This window comes from Polyodon spathula, chromosome 24, assembly GCF_017654505.1.
Source record: "Polyodon spathula isolate WHYD16114869_AA chromosome 24, ASM1765450v1, whole genome shotgun sequence".
Lineage (NCBI taxonomy): Eukaryota > Metazoa > Chordata > Actinopteri > Acipenseriformes > Polyodontidae > Polyodon > Polyodon spathula.
Window position 1 is genome coordinate 14,201,506 of NC_054557.1, and position 16,275 is coordinate 14,217,780.

The 16,275-nt window shown below is 41.8% G+C and overlaps 1 protein-coding gene across 1 annotated transcript in view; it reads right to left on the reverse strand.

Moving 5' to 3' along the window:
• The window catches only part of LOC121299121 (multiple epidermal growth factor-like domains protein 11), a 57,639-nt gene that overhangs the window by 23,934 nt on the left and 17,430 nt on the right, over positions 1–16,275 (reverse strand). The window contains exons 6-10 of the mRNA XM_041226681.1: positions 6,409–6,655; positions 5,661–5,781; positions 5,428–5,564; positions 2,676–2,888; positions 1,630–1,804 (exon numbers count right to left, since the gene is read on the reverse strand). Coding sequence (XP_041082615.1) covers positions 1,630–1,804; positions 2,676–2,888; positions 5,428–5,564; positions 5,661–5,781; positions 6,409–6,655 — 893 coding nt within the window. The remainder of the gene's footprint in view (positions 1–1,629; positions 1,805–2,675; positions 2,889–5,427; positions 5,565–5,660; positions 5,782–6,408; positions 6,656–16,275) is intronic.

Below are 16,275 nucleotides of genomic sequence, written 5' to 3' on the forward strand. Positions count from 1 at the left end.
CCATACAGGCAGGAAGCACTGTGGTTCAATATCCAGGAATATCCAGGTTCCCTTTATTGTGGATTAGAGGACTCTCTAATGTAATGAAATGTGCATTGGGAATTTAGTCAGGCCAGAATATTTGGCCAACATTATATAGCCATGGCACCTGGATGAACAGGTACAGAGCTGCACATTATACAGCCGTGGCACCTGGATGAACAGGTACAGAGCTGCACATTATACAGCCGTGGCACCTGGATGAACAGGTACAGAGCTGCACATTATACAGCCGTGGCACCTGGATGAACAGGTACAGAGCTGCACATTATACAGCCGTGGCACCTGGATGAATAGGTACAGAGCTGAATGTTGTTTTTCTGGTATAGGGGGTACTTCAGCAGTTTGTACTCTAATCATTTAACAGTCATTTATCTATTGCAAGTAAACTTCAAGGAATCAGAGATTACCCATATATTAGTTTTCTACAGCAATTGTAGAGTGTGTGGTACAGTATTAGCAAGGGGCACTGTGAAGAACACATTCCAGATAACACTCCAGCATCAATGAGCTGGATTTACTCTGGGTCTAAGTACATACAGGATTGTTTTTGAAACCTTGGTGTCAGAAGAACCCTCCAACCAAGCTAATGTATTCAGGGCAGCGTGGCACGGTTTCTTCACTTTCTTCACACCTACGGTAATGAAGTCTTCTGGCAGAAACCCATTCCTCTTCTGGGTGTTTTTAATTATTCTCAGCAGATGCTGAAGACAAACCTTGGATCCAGGTGGGAGAAATTCCAAGTGCCTGCTGGTTGATTACCCTGGTGTCAGATTGTGGAGTGCTGTTGTGGTGGAGCCCAGTGAGGAGCAGGAATGCACAGTGAGGAGAGCCAGTAGACTGGGTAGTGATTGACAGGATGCCTTATTCAAGGGAGCACTAGGGTTTTGGCTGGACTCAGGTTCGAACCCCGCTGCCAATGCTACGTCCTCACTCAGATGGTATATACATGTCAATAAGATCAGTGCTGTCCCCTGCTGGATTGAATGTGTGTATTCACTGTAGTGGTATTTTCCCCAATTCTAAGCCCCTTGGTTTTTGTTGTTGAGGCAAAGGGGCTGTGATTGTGTATTCAATATGAAAATGTCATAGTAGGCACAGCCAGGGCTGTGGATCTCACAGCTCAATATGATTCTATTGTTCCCTACTTGTTGTCTTTTCAAAATCTGACAAGGTTTGTTTTTTCCTCCATGCATGCATTCCCTTATCCCCTGTTCCCAGCTCTCCCAGCTCAGCAGCCAGTTTGACAAGCCTGCAGGTTCCCCTCACCCTGGCCAAGCCCTCGTCGGATCACTGTCTGCTTGAACAGGGCTGATAAAGACCCAGTTTTCCAGGATTCTCTGGAGAACAGCACTCACTTATCTCAACGGGGAAAAGAGAACATAATGACATGCTGCAGCATGCAAATCCACTGCCTGTGTCACAATGCATAACCATCCCACAGGGGTGCAGCCTGGATAGAAAGCCATGGACACAGCCCTTACAAACACTGTGCAGGTGGTGTGGGTAGACTGTAAGGGTTAGGGAACGATGCAGAGTTAGAGGTAGGAGTAGGGGTAAGGGTTAGGGTTGCTGGAGTGAAAGGCTTACCGTGTACCCTGGTGCACAGATGCACTTCCCAGTGATGCTGTCACAGTCTGCCCCATTGTCACAGGCACACAGCTGCTGGCATCCATCCCCGTAGTATCGCGGTGGGCAGGTCTCGTTACAGTACAGCCCGGCCCAGCCTGCTGCACATGTACACTCTCCAGACAGGGGGTGGCAGCTGCAGGAACAACGCAGCACAGTTTAGTGGGGTTACTCACTGTCACTGAATGTGTGCACCAGCCTCTTAAAGCAGAGGAACCCATCCTGATTTCTGTCATGTGAATGGACTTCCAGCAAATTAACTGTCAGCTTAGTGTGTTCTTATTGTCTGCAAATATTATTGGTTTGGTAGTGAGGGGGTTAAAACCCTCCCTGCCATAAGAGAATGTGGCTGGAGCCTTAACTGAATGATTGCTGCTTAATTAGGTTCCATCCACATGGCATATAAGGAAGTGAGACTCCTTTGTTTGGAAGGTGTCTGGGTGGTGTTTAGGTCAGTATTCGTAGTGGTATTGTTAGGTAACTCTGTCAGTGAAGGCAAATGTCCAGCCTGACCTCAACATTGTTTTGTTTAACCTCTTATTTTGGCCCTTGTGCTTATTTATTTGGTTCTTGACTTTTGATTGGGTTAAAAAATGTGTGCACCAGCTTTTTACACTGCAGCTTTTCTTGTCTCGGAGTCTCATTCCTGACGACTTCCTGCTACAATTGTATTATAACCTTTCTTCCCTCTTGAGTTTTGTATTATATTCATACCAGACTAGTCAGAAAAAGGTTTGTTTACTCTGGCACACCACCTGAGTAATAACCCCACTATGAAAATATACAATAATGCAATAAACAGCAATATACAATAAATAAAACAAAATCAAAAGCAATAAAAAAGCTAAGTTTTCTGCAGCGCAGCTTGCACGCTCCTCTGCAATGGGAAAGGTGTTTCTTTGCAGCCCTTCACCAATCTAATTTAGTAACTTAGTTCTGCAGCTCTCTGCTGTGTGCTGGTTTGCTCTCTCCAGCAGTGCTGGATGTTCTGAGCTGTGTTTCTTTACCTGAGAGTGTTCTTGGCGTTGCACGGACAGTACTTGTTGCACTTGAGTCCGTACAGTCCATCTGGACACAGCCGCTCCTGGCAGTGAGCTCCTTTGAACCCGGGCTCGCACATGCAGACCCCGTTAATGTGGTAACACTTCGCCCCGTTCAGACAGTCGCACTTCTGGGCACACTGAAGGCCGTACGTGCCAATAGGACACTCTTCCTGACACCTGGGTTAAAACAGCAGTTCAGATTAAAGACACAAAGGCAAGGACAGAGGAAGGGGGAATAGAATGAATCATCAGCCTCCACTAAAACACTGGCCTTTGAAGAACAACGAGGCAGTGGCTTCATCTCGCTGCATTTGATACAATTCTAAAATACAAAGACCGCACAAGTTTCTGAGACTGAAGTGTGAAACAAAAACTGCACAAAGTCACCGTCCCAAACAAATATTCCTTATACGATTCTTTGCTTTTCATACACTTTGAAAACCCTGCTGATTTGTTTTTCCAACTTGCAATAATCTTTTAATTTGTCGGTCTTATTTTTAAGATGCCCAGTGAATCATGGAAAGCAAAGTTGAAATTTGCACAGGCAAGCTTTTTCACTGTCTGCTGCGCAAAGGCTTTCTTAAACTCCAGGATAGTAAAAGCATCACTGAGTCTGAAGACAGATGGGGAAATGTCTTTTAAAGATGGTAGCAAGCATATTGAGCTCCACAGTGTGTAGAGAACAATGGGGATGGATAGGAGGTAGATATTGTTGGACACAGTCTTCACAAGTCCACTCTGTTGCCTCCAGCTGCTCTGGAGCAGAGGAGCCAATGGATGTTTCTGGAATGAGGAACTCATAGGCCACAGGTGAGTATGCTTTCACAAGCCAGTTGAAGGCAGCTGCAGTGACTACGAGTACAACACAATACTGGAGCAACGGACCAGAAGAACAACTGCAATTTATGAACATCATACAGTAAGGTAAATGAGCACTAAAATATCATATGAAACTATTTGCTCTTTTATATTCACATATAATCAGGTTGTGTAATTTGTGTAAAACTAAAAACACAATGGCATAAAGAAGTAGAAACAGGAAGTAATAATACAAGATGACGAGCTATCACTCATCCATTTGCATACTTTGAAACTTTACATTAGCAATGTGACTTTCACTGGGAGGCTCAGACAGTAATAGTAATTAATCTAATAAGACCTACCAAGATTCCCTACAACGGAACCTAAAGACACCCACAGTACAAGTCGGCCACACTACTAGAAACTCTCCCCTGGAAAATCATCAATCTGATGTGTCCAATAAAGCCATTAGGATCCAGATAAATAGCTCAATTAAATTACAAAATGGACTAGTTATGTTTCTAGTTGAAATTACATTGGCTTTTGCCTTATCTGGGGGGACTAGCATTATTGAATGAACTGAACACTAACACAATCCAGGAATATTCAAGGCAGGTTAATTTGGTTGTCACTGACAAAATGAATGAGGGCAATTTTACAAAATATTAAACAAAAGACAATGATTTCTCTTGATGGAAAACCTTCCTGGATAATTGTTTTAGCCATGAAAGGAAATCTGGCCTCCTTTGTTTAAAATGTCTGTAATATAAATGGTTAGAGAGTCAGCAGGGTTAGATGTCGTTTGAATGCATTTCTTTTTTTACATTTCCCTCTCTTGTTGATCATGTTGTTAGATTTCCTTCTCTTTGTGATCATGTTGTTAGATTTCCCTCTCTTGTTGATCATGTTGTTAGATTTCCTTCTCTTTGTGATCATGTTGTTAGATTTCCTTCTCTTTGTGATCATGTTGTTAGATTTCCTTCTCTTGTTGATCATGTTGTTAGATTTCCTTCTCTTTTTGATCGTGTTGTTAGATTTCCTTCTCTTTTTGATCATGTTGTTATATTTCCTTCTCTTGTTGATCATGTTGTTAGATTTCCTTCTCTTTTTGATCATGTTGTTAGATTTCCTTCTCTTTTTGATCATGTTGTTAGATTTCCTTCTCTTGTTGATCATGTTGTTAGATTTCCTTCTCTTGTTGATCATGTTGTTAGATTTCCTTCTCTTTTTGATCATGTTGTTAGATTTCCCTCTCTTTTTGATCATGTTGTTAGATTTCCTTCTCTTTTTGATCATGTTGTTAGATTTCCCTCTCTTTGTGATCATGTTGTTAGATTTCCCTCTCTTTCTGTTGTCATGTTTCTGAGTGGTTCTGCTCCCACGTTGAGTATGATCATTTCTCTTCTACAGTATGCCTGTGTTTTCCTGACTTTGTTTTGAGGAGTGCTGCGGGAGAATACAGCACCCTAGGGTACTTCATGTACAAACAATTTAGACCTGACCATTTTACACTGCTGTATTTTAAAAAGTCAGCAGGAGCTTGAAAGACCTAAAGCAAGTTACGTTCTGCCGATTATCAGTGTACGTTATTTCATACAGTACCATTGTGATACCATTGGTCTGTCTAAACATGAGTTACCAATCAGCCTGTGGATCTATCCCATTTCATTGCCCCTTGGTGGAGACCGGGTCGAGTACTGCTGTTGAAAATCACTGGGTAAAGACAGCCGTTCAAATTATCAATAGGCATAGCAACGTACCTCCTGGGCTGATAGTAGTCCTAAAAGTGTTCACCGAGTCATCAAGGAATCAATCTATATAAGGCTGTACCTCATACTGTGTCTCATTGTCTGGTCCAGTGCTTTAGAGGTAAAACAATAACAAAGGAAGGCATAGAATGTGGACATGCCCATACCTCTCTCCAGTGTATCCTGCTGTGCAGTCACACTGTCCTGTCACATGATCACACTGGCCTCCGTTGTGGCAGAGGCAGTCTTGGGTGCAGTTGATACCGAACTTCCCATAAGGGCAGGGCTGGGCGCACACTGAGCCCTGATGGGGGGGGGGGGGGTATACAAAGAGAGCAATGAGTGGCTGTACAGATCACTGACACAACAGTGTGACTCTACAAGCTCCCTGCCCACGTACCATCCAGCCGGCCGGGCAGGAGCACTCTCCGGTGACGTGGTGGCAGATCCCTCCATTCTGACATGGGCAGCGTAGCTCACACTGGGCCCCGTGACTGCCCGGGGGGCAGCGCTCCTCGCAGCTGGAAAACACAGCCAGTGAGCAGGTGAGAAAGCAGGGCCCTGCACAAAAGTTGAGCCAAGAACAGCAAAGAGTTTCCCATGCTTTTCCTGCGACTCTACTAAGCATATCCTTATATTTTATAGTGCGTTGATCTTTTCTGTTAGTACTTACTTTATCTAGCTAATGCTTATAAGCAAGGCTTCAATTCCCCCAATCCTATTAAAACAAGTGCAGATCATCCCTGGAACCAGATGATTCTAATAATAATTAGCCAGTCTTGTATGTGCTCTATGCTTTTGTATGCTTGACTACAGGCTTCCGTGCCTTCAGCATGGTATGCAGAAGCAGACTTTTATAAAGAGACATCAAACATGAGGAGTGTGTTAGCTTATGGAGTGTCTGATCCACTGGATACTTCATTATATGTAGATGAAGGGCAGTCATTATAACATTTAACTTTAAAAACTCACAAAGATTGAAGTTTTTTTAGCTCCACTCTTTGCAAACAAAGGGTAAAATACATAACTATAAAAAAACAAGGCAAACATGATCCCTACAGCCAGGTCAGGTTTTAACTGCACTGCTGAGTCCTATACAGTGCAGTACCACACCCATACCAGTATAAAAAACCCTACAATGCACTTACAAGGCTCCAGTGTACCCCGGCGCGCAGCGGCACTCCCCGGTCTCATGGTCACACGTGGCTCCATTCTGACACTGACACCGGAGCTGACAGCCCTTCCCATAGCTCCCTTGATCACAGGGCTCCTCACACCTCCAGCCCAGGTACCCATCGGTGCACACACAGGCTCCTGTGATGGGGTTGCACAGGGCTCCATTCTGACACTGACATCGGTTGCTGCAGTGCGGGCCCCAATGATCGCTCTCACAGCCTGCAAAAACAGCAACCGCATCCGGGGTTACATTGCACAGACCCACAGAGGGATGATCTTAATAGACATGCGTCCCTAGTGAAGGTAGAGTTTTATATTGTACAGCACGTTTATTACGACACCCCATTGCTTCTATAGTTTTGATTGGTTGTCCATATGAAATCAAACCACTGTAGCTGAAAATCTTAGCAAATGAGGGATTGTGTAATTTAATTGTTGACTTTAATAGGTTACTCATGCAATTAATTTTAAATAGCAAGAGAAAAGGAACACATAGCCACAAATGATAAAATGCACGAGACTTTTTAGAAGTTGTTTAAGATGCACAAAGTGGTCTACCATTTTCACCTGAGTGTCTATTGTTTCTATATCACTGACCGGAAATTGAAATTCTCACACGCAGAGGTTTTCATGCAGGTACGTATATAAAGGACAAATGTTGAGTTGCTCTAATACATTTGAACACTACTGTACAGTTTCAGAGTTACTGATTAAGTCAGTTTGTATGTATTTTAATTGCAAAGGCATGTTCATCACTTAATTGCTAAACTTCTTGTTAATACATTTCCTCTGCATAATTGGCAGTGTCTCTTAATCTAAATAGCCTCCCTAGGCATGTAAACCAGTTTGAGAGTAATGCAATTCGCCATGCTTTCCTATCATGATCGCATTACACTTTCACTATGCCTCACTACACCTTGTGGTTTATCACCATACACTGCAGTACTGTCCAGTAAGGGTTATAATACTGTGCCATGTTACTAGCTGAATTTGATGCATTTAAATCCACATAAAACAATAATAAGATAATCCATACAAAGAGTATTAAATGACGAATCTAGCCTGGACAAGTAATCACAAAATAAATGTTTGAGACGGATTCCTTTCCACTGCAGTCTTTATTTTTAGGCTCCAGGAATGATTAAGTGTTCTTGGCAGCACTAGTCTTACCCCTGGGTTTCCAAGAACAGCATTTAGCTGTTTAACATTGTTTCACGTCCCAACTGAATGCAACTTATTGATTTAATAAATGCATTGTTATGCTCCTCAGCCGACACAGGGATCGGATCTCTGCACAAATGATTTCTCAAAAGGATGATCTCTGCCACGTTGCAGACCCCCAAGCATTAAATCTCCAAGGCTTAAAGTGGCGGCTCTAATATATGGACAGTTCACAGCATTACTTCCCAGGCTGACGCACGAGGTCAGCGCTCACAATCCATCATGTCGCTTTGCACTGATGAAAAGCTATATAGTACCTGCACTGTATGTCACAAAAAAATGGAAAGAATAAGAGAAAAAAAAGATCTATCAAGTGAATTGTTAAACCAGTCATCACATTCTGTAAAAAAAAAATACTAAGCCTTCAATCAGTATTGCAGTGTGCTTGAGGATGTGAATACTGGACTTTATTATGGTATATTCAGTAGGTCCCATGGATTATTCACCCCTAATACAGACACTGTTTCATTTTCACAACTTCCTCGTTCCAATCAGCTCAGCATGGCATGCAATTTGAAGTTTTTAAGCTCCTTAGCCTGAATTCAGAAGTTTCAGCATATTTGAGGAAGGCACGTTTTCTATCTTCTGATTTGCTACACACAGAAACTTTTCAGGACATTAAATCAATTATTAAAGAATGTCTACAGTCTGAAGTTTTCAAGCTGCCACATCATTTAAAAGGTGCTGCTTATCTACTACCCAATGACTTATACAAGCAGAAGCACAGCAAAGTGTAGTAAAGCACAGTGAAAGCATGCTAAAGCATAGGGAAGCACTGTAAAGAATAGCAATACTGGGTAAATTAATAAACAAGTCAAACCAGGGTAAACTATGCTAAATGCACAGTACAACCGTGGCAAACGTATGCAAAAATTCCAGGCTACACTTTTATAAAGGCAATAGAGAGAGAATAGCCACAAAACAAATGTGCATCAATATACCAAAAGGATAATGAAATAATGAAGTAACACTGTAAAAAATACTTGGTTATTAGATGATATTCCCACTCATTATGAAACTGCAGCATCGAAAAACCTTAAACTAAAACTTATTTCTGTTTGATCAAGAACCTAGAAATTACTGCTCTGTGTTTAATTTTAAAATCCTTTTCACGTTCCCCGATCAATACATTTTACAAGGTGTGAAGAAAACTTCACTGGTTAATTGAGTCAGCCAACATTTAAAAAAGGTATTTAGAAAGGGAATTCGCTTATCAAAACGCTTCCAACGTGAAGCTATTCAGTCATTAATCCGGTGTCAATGAGTTAAGAATCTGGAATGCAATGAAGCACAAGGTGTTCCAGATAAAAAGACGGGATTATTCATAATTAAATGCAGGGACTCATATTATACTACTGCAGTCACGTCACTGCTCTTTTAATGAAGATTTCATTTCACTTCAACAGGACTTGACAGTTCAAGTTAACCAAGTAGTCTTCTAATGATCATTTTAAAATGAAATCAAATACTGAAAAATAAAAACAAACTAATAAAGTAGAAAGTGGAGCCCCAGTGAGAGAACATACTCCAGCATTGTACTTCAATGACAGCAACAGAGAGAGTCCGAGTGATGAATGTCTAACAGTTCATTAAAGCCCTCTGTTACACATTCTGTCAATTCACAGTATTGAGAGCCCCAGGTCTCTTGCAAAGCGCCTTGACAGTTATTCCAATGTTATTTATGAGTTTATTGATGAGTGTATGTAGCTACAAGAAAAGATTCTGAAACATCTTTCAAAACCTGATTGTTCTTAATAAAACTTCCAATAACAGGAATCAATTCCGCTGACTGGCTTGAAAACTCCAGAGTAAAGTTCTGTGCAGCTTTCAGCTGTGCTGCTGTGCACCATGAGCAGAGCTTTCCACACAGTGCAGCTTTTCAATCGTCAGCAGAGGCTATTAAAAGAACAATCTATATAGATAGACTATATAGATATAGTCGTTAAAAATGGATGTTTTTCATTAACTTAAAAATAAATAAACTTGTTTGGGTGTCATTTGCAGCCAGAGCCCTCCTTTCTGATAGATGGCACTTTCTCGTAGCGTTACTGTAGACGCAGTGTGCAGTCCATTGGAGAAGGTATTCTATTAGACTCGCCTCCTGTTGGTTACAGCACTGTTGGTTACTACACAGACATACTACACAGCACAGTATACCACACAGACATACCACACAGTCCAGTATACCATATAGACATACCACACAGCACAGTATACTGCACAGACATACCACACAGTCCAGTATACCATATAGACATACCACACAGCACAGTATACTGCACAGACATACCACACAGTCCAGTATACCATATAGACATACCACACAGCACAGTATACCACACAGACATACCACACAGTCCAGTATACCATATAGACATACCACACAGCACAGTATACTGCACAGACATACCACACAGTCCAGTATACCATATAGACATACCACACAGCACAGTATACTGCACAGACATACCACACAGTCCAGTATACCATATAGACATACCACACAGCACAGTATACTGCACAGACATACCACACAGTCCAGTATACCATATAGACATACCACACAGCACAGTATACCACACAGACATACCACACAGTCCAGTATACCATATAGATATACCATACAGCACAGTATACTGCACAGACAAACCACCCTGAACGCCCTTCAAAATGTTGCACAAAGTGTTAAATAAAAAAATGTGTCACTGCACGGGAAAAAGTCAAACTACTGAAATAGATTCTTCAACGTTTCAAAGCTTTAAAGCTCAGATCAAACAAGAATGGATTAAGCCAGTAAGTTCCAAGGTGTTAGGAGGCACAGTCACCTTGAGAGAGCATTTCAAAATCCTGTCAGAGTCCAGTCTCTAAGACTAGACCAGGAAAGTGTAAAACCGAGTTTTCAGAATAAAAATTGAAATCGGCAGTCAAGCTTGGGTTAAGTCAAAGCAGAGTTGCCTGTGACTTGTACAGGTAAATGAGAGGCAGGCCTGCCCGCCTGCCTGCCTACCAAACTGACCTAATCAGCACATTGTGAAATAGCCACTGGATGCCTCACTGTTTTATCTAATAAATAATTCATCCAAATCGGCCTTCTGTGAAACAAGCAGAACACAATGATGAACACATGCACGTCAACGAAACCTACAGCAACCTACCCCTGCAACACTTGAGGGAGCTAAAATGAAAATGAAATGAAAATAAATACAGCAGTGTCTTTATTTACTTTTTTTTATGTTTTTTTTTTTAAATCCCGTCGGGTCAGTCACAGCTAATGACGGTGACTCTGACGACAATGTCAAACAAATAGAACACCCCCCCCACACACACACACTGCTTCATTTGTGTTAATTGATTTCCTTTTTTTAATTAATAATTCTAATTATGATGCAGCAAGTTTAGCCAGCAGCTAAAAGCGGGTCGATAGGAGGGGATTGATTTGAGCAGGGGAATTATCCAGATGTTTGACGCCATTGATTTCCTGTTGGGAGCACATTAGGAAACACAGGCAGGCCTGTCCTCTTTCAGACTGCCTCTGCTGGTAGTCCTGAGCTGGGAAATACTCCTGCTGAGTCTGACCTTACGCATTTAATCAGGGAACAGCACACACTCTGGACATTACAGGCCGTGCACCACATTTCATTTTCTCAAGATGTGATGGAATTGCTGCTATTATAGCATTTATCCACCTAGTGATGGCTTTGTGAGGAGTTAAAATTCCAACCAAACTTCAGTTGGTCACCCATGCCACCTTGTGCTTGATAAAGTGCAAGGCACAGTGGCACCAAAAAAAGGGAGCGAAGATTATGTTTAACAATTCAGTTTTTTAATATACAATTCATATTGAAGTCTCTGCTGCCTGGGGGACATTCATACTTCTCTTTCATCCTGGACAGGTGAAGATGATACCTCCACACTGTCAGGGGTCCCTCCCCGTACTTTACTGTCTCTGTGCAAAACCTTGACGGTCAATGTCTCCATCGTCACAAAGAGAATAATTCAGCGTGGAGCAGGGGGGGCGAGTGACTCCAGCAGTGGCATTTCCCTGTGTGTGACAGCGTGGGTTAACAGAGGCGAAGAAACAGAGGCAGGTGCCAGGAGATAAGGGTTTTAAGGTGCTTAAATAAGAGGCACATTATTCTTGTCCTTAATTCTCGAATGGTTCCTTAGCGATTCCTGCATTAAGACATCCGGAAGTCATTGGAAGTCTATTACTGTGCGTATCAAATACGGCTGTGACAGAGTGGAACCCCCATATTCTGACCAACAAAGGGGGGGTCCTCTCTCTGCACTAAAAGAGGAGGTGTGAGTTTAATTGAATGTTAACAAGCTTCGAATACACAATCATGGTCATTAAGCCTACTATTTTTAGACCAAAGGAAACATCCAAGGACAGATATTTTGCATATCAATGGCACTTCATTCTGGAAACCCTACATTATTAAATATAACATCCATATTCATTTATAATGATCAGGCATCAAAGGGGGGCGAGACGAATATAATGATCAGAGGCAATTTCTAATAATTTCTGTGGCAGCGACGATGCTGCTGCTGCTGTGCACTCAAGGACTGACAAACTTTTCACCAGCTGAAAATCGGGAGGAGAGTGTTTCCGTCAGCAGAAAAGAGACTGCCTGCTGATGCCACCGCTCACATCTGCGACCGAAGGGAAGATGGATTAACTGTCTAAGCAAATTGACTCCCTTCAGCTGGCAGATTAGTGTGCGCTCCGGTCAACATCCTATGTGGAGTCCCCAGTACAGCGTGGAATACAGAGGAGCGCCGCTTCGTGAAGGTGACAGCCAGGTAGCAGGACACAGGCTATTTTTAGCACCAAATGTTTGGGATTTTCTTCAAGCTCAGTGTTTTCCAAGATCTCCACATGAGGCCCCCAGCTCCGCTGAGACATTCTGGATGAAGGTCCATTAGGCCAGCAGATTCCCCCTGGCGTCATCTGTCGATGACACTCTGCAGTCAGACAATCAAGGTGTGCCCTTCAAGGGCAGAGATGAACATTTGGTGCCCCCTCCCTCAAAGACGCCCATTCTGCTCAGCCGCTTGGATGACACACTTTAAGAGGGCTGTGAAATCCCAAAGGCTCTGGATACCGTAAAGGTTCAAATCAACTGCCTTGCCTGAATAAACAATTGGTTTGGACTGTAATAACTACAATAATTACACTGGAACATTTACACTGCAATTCAACATTAAGGTGTGCACTAGAATAGCCATGGAAGGTTGCTAATAAAATGTTACTGACCTGAACACTTTGTGATTGCACTGGATGAGGACAGTTCTCACTCCTGGAAGCTATATTATTATATTATTTATAAAAACTGAAATGGTTTTTGTATCATGCTGATGTCTTTAAACAACCCAATCACTATAGTCTGATAATAAATAACAATGCTATTTATGGAGCAAATAATAAATTATGTGAACAAGATTTTACCTAAATATAAACTTTTTCACAACAAACCATAACCAGAAAGAAAATGGGATGAAAGTGTTTTTTTTCTATGAAGTAGTAAGAAAAATCAAGTGTGATGTTCCATAGACTTCTATTGCAAAGGGGTTAGGTCAGTGCCTGTAACAAATCTGTATAATGTACTGCTCCGACAACTAGCAGCCCTCCTCGTGGTACGGTAATTGCCTTTTAACGATCCTGCATTAATGCAAATTCGATTCATCAGGAAATAAATCTGGCAATGAGTTTATGACTCTCTCCAGGTAGCTCTCCTCCTGTTAACAGTATAAATATGAATCCTGCCTGTGGATAGCAGGGCTGTTTACTGTACTGTCAGGCCTGCTCTCAGACAGGCAAGGGCATCGGAAACAACAACAAAACCAAGAGCCTGCAGGCAAGCCATCCTCGCCTGTTCCTGGAACTGCTCACTGAGATCACTGCATTTGCAGATCTTACTTCTTAATTCCTTTCAGCTTTTTTCTAGTCCATTCTTGATTATTTTTGTTTACTTTTGTTTTGTTTTGTTTTTTTCCGTGCTTTCTCTTGTCAAGTGCTTTTACAAATTGGGTCATTTTTTAAATTTTTTATTTAGAAAGGGAATTAGGTGATGTGCACTGATAGGATTGAGCGATCCCATTTTACAATCATTTGTATGACTGAAAACAAAACATATATATATATATATATAAATTTGACAAGCTTTAAAGAATAGGTTTTGCCATTTGTCTTTCCTGTTTTACACATTTCTTTTAAAACAGTGCTCGCAAGTGTATCGTCATTTCCACAAGAGCGCGGCCCTCCCAGGCGTTATAGGCTGTCAGACAGCCTGCCTGGCTCCAGACCCCCACACTGCCTCATCCTGCACAGACAGCCCAGCTGGTGAAGCAGTGAGGCACAACCACTGACCTGCTCACAGGCCTTGTACTCATTCAACTTCTCAGAGAGAGAAGGGGAGAGAGGGGGCAGGAGGGAGAAACAGCACTGAAAAAAAGTACAGATGGGTTTTGCTAAAAATAAGATTCAGGTCTATCTGACCCGCAGTGGGCCAATTTTGTCATCATAAAATGTATCCTAACTGGAGTTCACAAACACATTCACATCAAATTAAAAATTATTCATGTCATTTATTTACTCATGTATTTTGCATCAGCTGTAACAGTAGCGGTGTCTTTGTCCTTTCTTAAAGACCTTGATGATCCTGGCCCGCGATCAATACAAGCAGGGAATTCTTCAACCAGATACTCCTCATTAGACACAAGCTGGACTGTATACACAACCCCACTGTGCTCCAGCTCAGACCCTGGGCTCGCCACGCTAGTGAAAAATGATACTTTTCATTGTTTCACATGCTGATGTTTAATAACTCCAGAGACAAGGATTAATTTTAAACTGACAGCGCTGTGTCTTTCTGCTTCAATAAATATTATGTTTAATTGTGAAATATCTTGCAATTATGTTTAGACCGTGAAATAAGATTTTTTACCAAGAATAAAATACAGTCCTACTTTTGAGTGTTTAACCTTATGGATGATATACTTAAATGGCCAGCATACTATTTGTTTTTCTCATGAAGCACTAACCTGAGATCATGTCACACAGGCCCTCGCTCGCTTGTAGGACACTGAACTTAATTTAATTGTGAAGCTTTTAAAGTTTGCATTAATGTAATGAAAGAAGGCAAAGGAAAGTTGTTTATCTTGACCTCGGGGGATTGATTATCTGAACTCTGCTAGGGAAATGGCTTTTATTATAATCTCACCAGTTTATCAGGGGTTTTAAACAGCACCGCATTGATCTTCAAGGCAATTTCATTTTAAAAAGCTGAGGGCCTTTTGTTTTCACAGATTTGAACTTGGAAGAGATAAACATCAAAGTGCTGTACCTTTCTTTCACTTAATCCCAATAAATGCAGAGCAAATCCTGTCTAAATAGATTGAATCCACCTGACAGCATTACATCTACACCTGCATTTTTTACATTGAAGCAGAAAGAATCTAAAATCTGTCTGACCCAGCACAATAAACCGGACATAACCTGACAAACGTTACTGTCAATAGAACTGGTCCTTTTATATCGGCATTGAGCTGTTTAAATACGGTCTGAACAGGCCCCTGGATTTACTGCCCTTATAAAACAGGTGCTGTAATAACTTTTGAACACTATAGCAGGGTACCAAGCATGTAGAGCAGTGAGCCATCCGTCTGAATGAAACTGCAGTGCAGATCATGCAATACAAAATGATTCAGCTCCTGCCTCTGTGTTAATCCCCCTCCCCCCCATCCCCTCTGTTTCCTTCTAGATCTCTAATTACTCAGTAGTTGATCTATCCATTAAATGCCATTAATGTATTAACAGACTCTACTCCTTCAGTTCAGTGATTCACAAACACTGCAGATTTCCCAGGCCCCACACTACCTTGGTAACAGCAAAGACTAATTAGTAATTCTAATCCCCAATCTTTTTTTTTTTTTCATCCTAATAGGAGTACAAATGTAGTGTCTAAAATAACGTAGGGAGACATATGGCTTCTTGAAATCCACTTTACTTGAAGAAGAATCTGTTTACAGTTTTTAATATACAGCTTAACTGGTACCCTCCCCATCTGCCTTCAAAGGTTTTACTGGCTGTCTATAAGATGGGAGCTAGATCACGTTTGCAATCAGCAGGTCCCGGGTGCACATGGGACAATCTACAGCAGTTAAAGTTAGATTGGCCTTGGCAGGGCTGCAAGTTAATTCGTCAGCAGTTGGGGGATTTGTTGAAGAGCAGTGTTGAATCGATGTCCCGCAGGACAGCTTGTAATCACTGAAAAGCTCAAATTAAGTCCAGGGTTGAATATCATGAGATCACAGGTACAGCCTTGGTTCTGGAAGAGACTGCTCATACGCTACCTTGTTTGCACGATCAAGGACACCGCAATGGGGCAGGAGGGAAGACTGATTAATAATGCATTACAAAGTGTCAGGCATACAGATAGCGTGCTTTCACTGGCATTGTGTGATCAAACAGTTTACTGATGACACAAGGATGGTCAGTGAATTCAAATCATAAAAAGGATTGGGGAATTCTGAAGAACATTTCATAGGCGTTCAGTTAGACCGTGCAATCGTGTCTGGTGCTGCTCACTACTGTGCCTGGTGTTTGTATTGAC